General features: G+C 42.9%; 1 protein-coding gene across 1 annotated transcript in view; it reads right to left on the bottom strand.

The window, feature by feature from the left end:
* Positions 1-12,709, bottom strand: part of DPP6 (dipeptidyl peptidase like 6) — a 650,194-nt gene that overhangs the window by 317,714 nt on the left and 319,771 nt on the right. Inside the window, 1 exon segment of the mRNA XM_047695453.1 lies at positions 6,571-6,685. Within this exon segment, the coding sequence (XP_047551409.1) occupies positions 6,571-6,685 (115 nt within the window).

Here is a 12,709-nt window from a genome sequence, read left to right as displayed (position 1 = left end):
AAGCATCCAACTAGCCAAGAGACACATGAAAAAATACTCACATCACTTGACATCAGGGAAGTACAAAACCACAATGAGATACCACCTCACACCAGTCAGAATGGCTAAAATTAACAAGTCAGGAAATGACAGATGCTGGCGAGGATGTGGAGAAAGGGGAACCCTCCTACGCTGTTGGTGGGAATGCAAGCTGGTGCAGCCATTCTGGAAAACAGTATGGAGGTTCCTCAAAAAGTTGAAAATAGAGCTACCCGATGACCCAGCAATTGCACTCCTGGGTGTTTACGCCAAAGATACAAATGTAGTGATCCAAATGGGCATGTGCACCCCAATATACAATAGCCAAACTATGGAAAGAGCCTAGATGTCCAATGACAGATGAATGGATGAAGAAGATGTGATACACACACACACATGCGTGTGCACGTGTGCATAATGGAAATTACTACTCAGCCATCAAAAATAAAATCTTGCCATTTGCAATGACATGGATGGAACTAGAGGGTATTGTGCTAAGCCAAATACATCAGTCAGGGAAAGACAAATACCACATGATCTAACTCCTATGTGGAACTTAAGAAACAAGACAGAGGATCATAAGGAAAGAGAGGAAAAAATTAAAGTGAGACGAAACCAGAGAGGGAGACAAATGATAAGAGACTCTTAATCATAGGAAACAAGCTGAGGGTTGCTGGAGGGGAGGCAGCTGGGGGGATAAGCATTAAGGAGGGCATGTGATGTGATGAGCATGGGGTGTTATGGAAGACTGATGAGTCACTGACCTCTACCTCTGAAACTAATGTTACACTATATGCTAATTAACTAAATTTAAATTTTTTTAAAAAGCTCCTAATATATTTTCTAAGTAAGTCTACCAAAATGGAGGCAAAGCTAGGTGGGAAGGCACCCAGGATGGCACAAAAATTTGCATGGTGTTATCATCACTAGGACTCTGCTCTCCTTAAGGCTGCACTTTGTTCATCCCTCACCCAGTGGAAGCCACCACTGCCCTTAGTAGGGCTCACAGTCCTTAGGTCAGTGACTCAGTGATGGGCACCACCCAACCGGCCTTACCCAAACCCTGCCTAGACTTCTCATTTGTTTTCATTTCCACTTCACATGTCTGTGAAATTCTCCTCATGCACGTTCCTTGTCTTACTCATTTTTTTTTTTTTTTGTTATGTTACGTTAGTCCCCATATAGTACGTCATTAGATTTTGACGTAGTGTTCCAACACGCATTGTTCGCCTATAACACCCAGGTCTCCAGGCAACCCATGCCCTCCTTCACACCCATCACCAGACACTAAGCTCTTCGGAAGAGCATTTGTATCTCTTTTTCTCACCTTTCACCCAACGCTGAGCTAGATGCTCTCAGCCCCCGAGAGGGAGCATTAATGTTTGACCAACAGGTACATCCTGATGGTGGACTCAAGGATGCTCTGCAGGTCTGTGGATCTGAGAAAGTTCTGGAACCAGGGACAGGTTGGGCAATTTGACATTCTCTCCCGCCTGACTGAATTTTGATTGCCAAAAGCCAGCGCTGCACCCCAGGACGGCGGAGGCAAAAAGCCCATGGTGGGAGGGAACAGCAGGACCTTTGCTACTGAACAGGCACGGCTGATCATCCTAACCCCAGCACACACGCTCCCTGGGCAGCACAACCTGTAAAATGAAATACCAGCTACTGAAGCCCAACAGAGCCCAAGGCTTAGGCCAGGCTCAGCCACATTTGTATCTTAACAGAAGCATGAAAGAAATTCTGCTCTTCAAAGCCTTTTCTGGAATTCAGGGATGCACTCCAGCCCCATCACCAGCGGATGCCTCCTGCCCATTCTTGTTGCCCCTGACAACTGGCCGCCAGCATTCAAAGAGGGAATGGTTACAGAGACAATATTCTCGTTGCAGAAGGCTCACTGCTGCCCGGGAGCTGAATGTCAATGATTCCCAGAGCTAAAGCGGTGGCATCTGGGAGGCTGGGACATGCTTCCCTATGCAGTGGAGAGGACTGAAGGACCGCTCTCTGTGTGGTGTTGCATGGGCACACGGAAGAAAGGCTTCCAGGGCTGGTGTGGAACTTATTCAGCGAAAACATTTACCACCGAGCCTCGCTGCTGGACTGTTGGGGAGAAAGGAGCTCAGGGTGGGTGCCCTTTTATTTCTCTTTCAAGTAACAACTGCAGAGCCCTAGGACTCTGGGTGACATGAACACTCGTGTGCCTTGGGAGGGCGGCAGCCACCGCAAACTACTTAAAACACTGTTGCTTTCTAAGTCCCCAATCCAGTGCTGGACAGCCACAGAATCCACTGTTCAATGATCATTTTCTTGTATAAAACAGCGTTCTGTTTAAGGAAAAGCAAAGGTAGGAACATGTACTCCATGAATCCCAAGGAAGACCTGATTCCCTCCACATTAAAAGTATGTGGTTGCTGAACTCTCCAGCTAAGATGAATCACCATCAGCAAATCACAAAATAGAACAAGTACTTGTCTTTAGTAACCCTCCCCCTACTCAGATTTCAATGGCTGAATCCATTCCCCACCCCACCCGCCAATCAGTCAGATGCGCCATATTGAATCCTGAGTCCCCCTGCTCCAGGTTTTTTATAATGTTCCCACTATCATGTAAACTAACACTCAAGTGAGATGAAGTTCATGTACTATGAAGTTCCACTTTTTAGTACGTACAATTCAGTAGTTCTCGGTGTATTGACTGAGCTGTGAATCTATCACCACTCTCAAATTCCAGAATATTTTCATCACTCCCAAAAGAAATCTTATTCTGATGCACCCATATAGGCTTATCCACCGGATCAAACGTACCATCAGGTGGGGATGTTGGTAACCAGGGAGGCTGTACGTTGTGTGGGGACAGACGCCATATGGGAAGTCTCTGTGACTTCCTCTCAATTTTTCTGTGAATCTAAAATTTCTCTAAAAATATAATGTCATTAAAAAAAAAAAAAAGAGGGGCGCCTGGGTGGCTCAGTGGGTTAAACCCTCTGCCTTTAGCTCAGGTCATGATTTCAGGGTCCCAGGATAGAGCCCTACATCGGGCTCTCTGCTTGGCAGGGAGCCTGCTTCCCCCTCCCTCTGTCTGCCTACTTGTGATCTCTCTCTCTGTCAAATAAATAAAAGATTAAAAAAAAAAAAAAGAAATCTCATACTTACGAGCAGTTACTTCTTACCATCCCCATCTCCAGCCCCTAGCACCCGCGAATGTACCTCTATCACTATGGATTTGCCCATTCTGGGATCATACGGGATGTGGCCTTCGGGGTCTCACTTCTTCAACATAGATAAGTCTTCAAGTTTCACCCATGTTGTAGTACACATCAGAGACTCATTCTTTCATCTAGCTGAATAATATTCCCCCGTGTGGATATACCACCTGTGTCCATCTGTTCACTAGGTGAAGGACACTGGGCTGTTTCTACCTTTTTGGCTCTTAGGAAGAATGGTGCTATGGACATCCATATGCAAGTTTCCGTACGAACATATGTTTTCCGTTTTTTCGGGTATATACATGGGAGTGGAATCACTCAGTCATACACTAACTCTACGTTTAGTTTTGAAGAACTACTGAACAGTTTTCCACAGAGTCTACACAACTTTATATTCCTACTAATAAGGTCTGAAGTTTCCCATTTTTCCACATCCTTACCAATACTTGTTCTTTTCCTTTTTTGTTTGTGTTTGTTTTTATTGCCATCCTAGTGAGTATGAAGTAGGATACTGTGAGTTTGATTTGCATTGCCTTGATGATTAATGATGTTGAACATCTTTTTTTTTTATGCTTATTGGCCATTTATATTTCTTTGGATAAATGTTTTCGAAATCCTCTGGTTGTTTTTAGTTGAATTATTTCTCTCTTTGTTTTGAGTTATAGTAATTCTTTATACAATCTGGACATTAAACCTTTACTGAACATATATCTTGCAAATATTTTCTCACATTATGTGGCTTGTCTTTTCTCTTGATAGTGCCCACTGATGCACAAAGATTGTTAAGTTTGATAAAGTCCAATTGATCTATTTTTTCTTTGGTTGCTTATGCTTCTGGTGTCATATCTAAGAAACTGTTGCCTAACCCAAAGTCATAAATATATGCCCCTAAGTTTTCTTCAAGAATTTTATACTTTCAGCTCTTTTATTGGCTTGTTGATCCACATTGAGTTGATTTTTGTACATGGTGTGAGCTAGGGCTCCTACTTTTCTCTTTTGCATGTGGATATTCAGTTGGGCAAGCACTATTTGTTGAAAAGACAATTCCTCCCCCATCCAAAGATCTTGGCGCCCTTGTCAAAAATCAATTGGTCATAGATGCATGGGTTTATTTCTGCGTTCTATTCCATTAAACTATATGTCTATACTCATGCTGGTATCATCATTACTGTAACCTTAGAGTAAGTTTTAAAATCAGGAAATGTAAGTACTTTAACCATTCTTTTTCAAGGTTGTTCTGGCTATTCTGAGTCCCTTGTATTTTCATATGACTTTTGGAATCAGCTCGTCTATTTCTCCAATAAGGCAACTGGGATTTTTACAAAGATTGGATTGAATCTATAAATGTATTTAGGAAGTATTGCTATGATACCAATATTAGACCTTCTAATCCATAAATACAGAGTATCCTTTCATTTACGTAGGTCTTCTTTAATTTCTTTCAATTATGTTTTTTGATTTTTCAGTGCACAAGCTTGTACACCTTCTGTTAAATTATTCCTAAGTACTTTATTCTTTTCAAAACTGTTATAGGTAGAATAAATTCTTTTTTTTTTTTTTTTTTAAAAGATTTTATTTATTTATTTGACAGAGAGAGATCACAAGTAGATGGAGAGGCAGGCAGAGAGAGAGAGAGAGGGAAGCAGGCTCCCTGCTGAGCAGAGAGCCCGATGCGGGCCTCGATCCCAGGACCCTGAGATCATGACCTGAGCCGAAGGCAGCGGCTTAACCCACTGAGCCACCCAGGCGCCCGGTAGAATCAATTCTTAATTAAATTTTTAGATTGTTCATTGCTAATGGATGGGAATATAAATGACTTCTGTATACTGATGTTATATTATCCAGCCTTGCTGCATTTGTGTGTGTGTGTGTGTGTGTGTTCCTTAAGATTTTCTATATACAAGTTCATGTCATCTATGAGTAGAGATTGTTTACTTCTTTCTTATCTGTATTTTTTCCGCCTTGTATTGCCTTGGCTAGAATCTCTAATAGAATGTTAAATAGAAATGGGGAGATTAAGCATCCTGGTCTGTTCCTGATCTTAGGGAAATGCTTTCAATCTTTCACCAATAAGTGTGATATTAGCTATGGGGTTTTTTTTTTCATACATGCTCTTTATCGGTTGAGGAAGTTTCTACTAGCTTGTTGAGTGTTTTGTTATGAAAAGATTTTGGACTTTGCAAATGTCAGCTCTGTGGGTTCCTTCCATCCCTTTATTCTATTAATATGTATATATTTTATATTGATTCTCATGCATTAAATCAAATTTTCTTTCCTGGGATAAATCGCATTTGGTTAAGGTGTATAATCTTTTTTATCTGTTGCTGGATTCGGTTTGCTAGAATTTTGTTGAGGTTTTTACATCTATATTCATAAGGGATATTGGTTCTAGTTTGCATTTCCTGTGATACCTCTACCTAGTCTTGGCTTCAAGGTATGGATTTCTCTTTTTGTCATTGAAGTTTTAGATCTTTTAAATGTACATCATCATTTACTTGTACTTCTTGTAAAAATATAAAATTTATGTATGTATGTTTGTATGTATGTATTTATTTACTTATTGATACATTTCGATGTATCTACTTCTTTTTCCATCTTAAGGCCTTATACCTGTGCAGTCCATTTACTGAGGGTTAGAACTGTGTTTTTTTGTTCAAACAATTAGGAATCTAATGTGACAGTGAGAATGTGGCCACCGTGGTCTCCTGTAACTACCAGTGGTTATCTTACAGGAAAATTCTTCCTTCGTTCCTTAACCTCATACCCCATCACAACCCGCTTCCCATCTCACCTTCTTCTGAACTTCCTCACGACAGGCCTCTCTTCCCTCCAAGCTCCCATGGCACTTATTTTCGAAACATTCGATGACACAGGTGTTTACACATTTTTGCTGAAGGTGTTTGTGTGTCTTTTCTTCCCTGTGAGATTCCCAGCTCTTTCTGACATGTCTGTTATTTCATGAAGTACTTCTGTTCTTCGCTCACACTCAGTGTATGTTGTTTCAGTAATTTTTAAAATCCATCTTTGATATAGTAGCTATGAATTCCATGAGATCCATATACTTGTTGTATTTATAATGCCACTGTCTTTAAGCTCATCAAATGTGAATAAGTAATTATGAATTTTAACATGTGCCAAGCATTTCTATGTAGCTGACAAGTATATGAACGAATTCAAAGCATACAAAATGATTTTTTTCATTGAAACATATTAACCATTTAACAATATGACATAATGAGAATGAGAACCTGGGAAAAATATGTCACAGGTAGTTACTTAGAAAAAAATTGCAAAGCACAGCTCGGCACTTTCTCCCATCCTGTTTTTCCAAGAATAAATGTAAGTACCTGGTGTCAGCAGTATGACCGAGGTGACGATCAAGGAGCAGATGACCAGAATCACGAGGAGAGCAATTGCTATTCCTTTCCAGTTTCTTTGGGGAGGATTGCTCCCCACCAGCTCCTAGAAACAACAAGAGGAAAGAGAAACCCAGTGAGTGAAGTAAAGAAATGAAATAAACCAAACGAATACATTCTGATTCAAGAGCCACCACACCGAAGAGTGAAGGAGGCACATTCTCATCCTTGAAGCTATGAGTAGCTCCTCTGTCCGCCCTTCTGCTCCCTGCTCTCGTCTCCGTACCACAGCAAAACCCAATGTGAAGAGCAAATGTCACAGTATGTTATGTTTACATCTTTGCTGAAAACTGACTCGCTCTCCACTCGGGACACTGGGTTCCACAACACAGGGCAGCTGTGGCCTTTCTTTTCATGACAGCCAACTGCCCAACCCCACTGAGTCAAACCCAGGTACGATGAACATTGCCGGCTCCAAGTCCTCTCTCATCTTCCTTCTTGCTCACATCTACACTGCTCACTTCTATTTCAGTGTACCAGACTTGACCATTTATGTAGCACATCCTGTGTGCCAAGCGGAAGTAACCTGAACCCACGGCTCACAATCTTGAGCACCTTCTTCTTTCTGTAGAACCTCAAGAAAGGCTTCAAAATTGCCCAGACCTCTTCACTAGGTGATTTACTTATACCTATTCTAGATTTTAGTCCCTTCCAGGAGCTATGTTTGCATTGTCACAGGGTTAGGGATGGGGTGAAGAATGTGGAGACATTGCTAAGGTGTGCTAATGGTTGGATAGATCTAGGAAGCTAATCAGGCATATTGGCTGTTGAAAACAACTTTCAACTCCTTTCAAATAAGGGTGCTCATACAATTTACATTCCAAGCTGGGATCCTTTGAGACACAAAGGGTTTAATATTTATAAGTAACAATTAATAAATATAATAGTTTATATTGATAAAAATTATCATTAATTATACAAGAGCAACTAACTCCCCAAGGCCAATAAAGACATATGATCCTACTGCAAACAGTCCACTGCTCCTTCCACCCGTAAACAGATCACAAGACATAATTACAACTCATATTAACACCAAGTCAAGATTAAGTAGAATAGAGGTGGCCTCAAAAAGTAGATAATGCAAGACCCAAATACAGCTTCACCCAAAACTCAAAGTTCATTAGAATGCAGCAAATTTCTGCAAATTGAAATAAAGGTACTATTAAATGGAGGATGGCAAATAATTAATAATTGACATGCATATATTCAATACTGGCTACCTAGATTATCAAATTAAGAGAATTCTGAGGTCCACTGCCATCTTAGCAAGAAAGGATTTTATAGTTGTTTAGAAATTTCTATCAATCTTATTTGCTATCCAGAATTTATCTATTAAGAAGTGGCTTTTTAAAGCTTAAAAATTACAAGAAGTTATACTGAGCTGATCTGATTTCTGAATGGATAGAGTTTCCTAGGTAAGAAAATCACTGGCCAATAACAAGGAGAAGTAATCATATTTTGCTGATTCGTCAGCTTTTCCAAGTTTATAAAGAAAATTCGAGAATTCACCAAATTTGTGAATAGCATAAGTCTTGAAACAGCGGTATTCATATGAACAGGATAGTACACATAATGTCTCACAGACCCTGATGGACATTTTTTTTCTTTCTTTTTCTTCCTTCCTTCCTTCCTTCTTTGCTTCCTTCCACACTCCCTCCCTTCCTCTCCTCTCCCCTCATCCTCTTTCTTTCTTCATTTCTTTGAGAGAGAGAGTACAAGTGCATGAGAGAGGGGAGGGGCAAAGGAGAGGGAGAGAGAGAATCTTAAGCAGCTGCACACCCAGTGTGGAGCCATAGGAGACACGGGACTCGATCTCACAACCCTGAGATCATGACCTAAACTGAAATCGAGGATCAGAGGCTTAACTGACTGAGGCACCCGGTCACTGCTCTAGTGGACATTCCACAAACACTGCTCATATTAAATCCCAGGGTAACAATCAAACTAGAATATTTTGATAGTCAAGACCAAATCTTATTCAAGATCCAGAATAATAAAATGAATGGACTGTCTTCATCAGGTCAAACAGTTGATAGCTTTTTAATCTTGTTGTTAATAATAAACTAGAACTCTAAAATCTGTTCTAAACACATCTATTAAATACACTGGTCAAAGTGTATGAGTTTATGAGGAAGCCTAAGACTTTCTCTTTGTGTCAATTTCTTGACGAGCTAGTACTGTAGACAATTTACTTGTAGAAGTGTACTTGAACCCACGTTGCAGTGACTAAGAGTCCTTCTGAGACTCAGTGGGCCCCTCACCAGCCCCAGTACATCCTCAATGTGATGTCCATGTCTAGGCTAGATGGTGTTAGAGTGTCTGCCAAGATGACCAGAAGATGGAGATGTTTGCAAAACGTGTCACGTAAAGGAAGAGTTCAGCCTCAAAAGCCGAATACTTAAGAGTCTTGATCCACTTGAACTATCACGTGGAAGACAGAGGAGACTTACTCTGTACAGTCCCAGATAGTAGAATCGTGTTTCGGTACAACTTTAAAATTCCCAACCATTAGTACCTCCTCATGATAGAATGAGCTGCTTGACCAGGAACTGCATGGGCTGGTGAACACATAACGGGGGTCCTGGAGGTCTTGTCCTTCCAGAAAGGAAGGTGGAAATAATGACTAATGACCAATAGAGTAAAAATTCTACAAACACAAAGAGGATGGAAGAGAGAGATGCAAAGCTGTGAGGCTGTTACTCAAGGGTAGGAAATGGAAAGGAGGCAAGGGCTTCTGGAGAGGGGACCACCACTCTGCTTCCTCCTATCCACCGGACTAAGAGAATACTGTGCACTGACAACAAGTTCAGTATATATTATTGAGTTGGAGAATGTACGATAGATAACCAGACAGGAAATGACAGTACAGCCCACTCCAGTAAAGTTATTCTGGGTCAATGACACCCTTCCTCATTCCCTCCCTCCCTCCCTTCTTCCCATCCCGTTTTTTGTGGTGCAGGAGAGAACAGGGAGGGGGGAGGGTTGGAGGCAGAGAGAGAGAGAGAGAGATTCCTGAGTGGGCTCAATGCTCAGCACAGAGCCTGATATGGGCTCCATCTCACGACCCTGAGATCACGCCCGGAGCGGAAACCGAGAGTCAGGTGATTAACCCACTGAGCCCACCTAGGTGCCCCAACGACAGCATTTCATAAGGACCAATGCACCGTATTGCTCTCCAGGTGGCATTCTCACACATTCCAGAAGTAAGGCAATTTTACCCACATGAAAGCAGATATTCTTTATTAAATTCCATTTTCATTTGCCAAATTTCACCTTTCACAGCACAGGTAATTTCTTTTTTAACTGATACAAACACTATTGTAACAATACTAATAGCAAACAAGTTAGAGAGGAAACAAATCATGTATAATCTTGCTAATCCAAGGAAATAGAACTTTTCATTTTCCCCATTTTCCTTTCTAGTCATGGTCTATATGCACATTTAATTTCTACATGGGTGTAACTGGAGCATAGAGACGTTTCTTGAGTTAGAATGCAGATGAATCTGTGCTTCCTTGAACATCTCATTTGGCTCCCAGATTCAAATGACTTCTTCATCTTAACGTGCAGAAGCTGACTTATGGAAAATTTGAGCAGAGCTGACCCTGCTTCCCATGAAGGACAAGACAAGTTAATAAATTATCCCCTGAAACGTTAAGCTTCAGTAGTGCATTTCTTGGCAGAATTATATATTTTTGCCTAGAACAGTGAAAATGAGAATGCAAGACACTCCCTGTTCTGTTTGGTACCACAGGCTTATCTCGGAGACCCAGTAAAACGGAAGCGCATGTCTACGACGAGTGGTTTGCTGTAACGAGGTGGGTTCAAACCTTTCACCCATCCATCAATCCGTTCAGCCATCCATCCGTCCACCTGTCCATCTCTCCGTCCATCCATCCACCCATGCACCCACCGGTCCATCCAACACTAGTCTATCTAGTGGCTCCATGACCAGTCCTGCCCTGAGAACCTTGGGTATAGCAGTGAACAAAACAGACTACATGGCTGTCGATCCAGCAAGCTGAACGGTTTTCACTTTTCCACATTTCCTTCCTTGTATTCTAGGTCAGGGATGGGGCATGAACAATAAATGATAGACCCACTAAGGGAAGAAAAAGGCAGGACAATGGGGTCAAGGAGGGGGCTTGCATCCTGTTTGTACATAGGGAGGCCAGAGAGATTTTCTACTGAAGTGACATTTGAACAGAAACTAGAAGAAGTACAGCCGAGAGGAAGGACGTCAGGCTGCTCCGGACTGAACTGTGTCCCTCCTGAACACAAGTGTAAGCTTGAACCCACAATGTGATGATGCGTGGCAGAGCGCCGCTGGGAGGAAATGAGGGTTACATGAGGTCACGAGGGTGGGGCCCTGAGACAGGATTAGTGCCCTTATGAGAAGAAACAGCAGAGAGCTTGCGTCCTGTCTACACACATGCATGGAGGAAAGACCATGTGAGAGGACACAGAAGAAGGCGCCACCCGCAACCTAAGGAGGAAGGGCTCCGGGACACTGCAGCCTGTGCCTTGACTGTGGGTTTCCGGTCTCCAGGACCGTGGGAAACAAAGCTTGTGCCCAGACGCACATCTCCCACGTCTGGGACGCTGTGTGTGGTTTCACAGGCAGAGCTCGTTTTTCCTCCATCTGGACACAACCATCGCACTTCATAAATGCTTTTCTGGAACACGACTGCACTATTAAATTATGTATGGAATATCTGTGTCACCACCAGGCCGCGAGCGACTTGGGTGTGCTGGCGTTCCTGTGCCTGAGACAGAACTGCAGACACCACCGCGCTCCGGGGCTGTGGCCCAGTCCTCCAGGATGGAAGAATGGACACGCGGATGCCTCTGGAAGAAGTGACTTTGTCACTCGCTGGCATGTCTGGCAGAAAAAACACTGTGGGTCGACGTGGAAAGCAGAGCAGGGACACACACCCGGCTCCACTGGCGAGGCCATAAACCACAGCCGGTCCCAACAGATGTGATGCAAAGTGACACCTGGCGTTGGCACTTGCCTCGTCCCTAGAGACACAGTTGCTGCTCACACTTATTCCTAACTCAGGCAAAGACAAAACAAACCCAACCAAGCGAAGGAGAAACAAACTCACCCTTTTCCTAGGCTGTTTGGTTGTTTTAAAAATATAAAATTCACATTTTCAGAATGTTATTATCTTAGGAATGTGTGAACAGAGCTAGATAGTCCGTGTGTCCGTGGTACAACTGAGATGGAAGACGTGGATGGCAGTAACAGTGAAAGGCCCGCGGTGTCCCGTGAGTGGGTTAAGTGGGGGTCACGGTGCGTGTCTGCCAGGCCCTTCCCGTCTGTGCTCAAACCCAACCTGCCTTATCTTGGCCTGAGCTTTCCCCTCCCACGAGACACCCCCCGCTGACTTTGTCACACCTTGTGCCTTATGATGAGGAGTAGAGATTCTCAGGAAACATCTGAAGTGATTATTCAGAAATCAGAGAAACGGGAGGCTGCAGGGATGGGACGAAAAAGCAAAGAAGGAAAGGAGGACAAAAGGAACCCAGTGCCTGGGTGTTAGGACCCAATGCAAGTGTGTTTGGAAACATTAAAGTTGATAACATTTGTAGAGACATAAGCTATTGCTTCACGATTGATCTGTTGCTATGAAATGATGCTTCAGTGCGATTTGATAACCATTATGGGAAGAACTCAAAAGCACATCCGATTTCTGATACGTTAAAAAGAACAAAAACACAGGGAATTCCATCTCTTTTTGCCACTTCCCAGCTCTCACAAGGGGAAATGGGTATCATCATCTCTGTTGGGTCCCCACAGTAGGATGACTAAGGCCACAGCCAGGTCACTCCATGGCGAGACACACGTCCCCCAGGCAGCAAATACCCACCCTGAATGTTTTGGGCACACGTCATGGCGTGTTTGTTTTCTGTGAATGTACATATAGTCCCGCACAGCTAACGAGACCGAAGGGGTCTCGCATCCAGCGGGGGTGAGGAGAGAAGGGGCCTCACCGAGGGGTCTTTCTAACAGAGGAAGACCAGCGTCGGGAAGCTGCGGAAGCCAGAGCAATCGGGTGGCAGCAGG

Source organism: Lutra lutra, chromosome 11 (genome assembly GCF_902655055.1).
Source record: "Lutra lutra chromosome 11, mLutLut1.2, whole genome shotgun sequence".
Lineage (NCBI taxonomy): Eukaryota > Metazoa > Chordata > Mammalia > Carnivora > Mustelidae > Lutra > Lutra lutra.
This window is presented reverse-complemented; position numbering and strand designations above follow the sequence as displayed.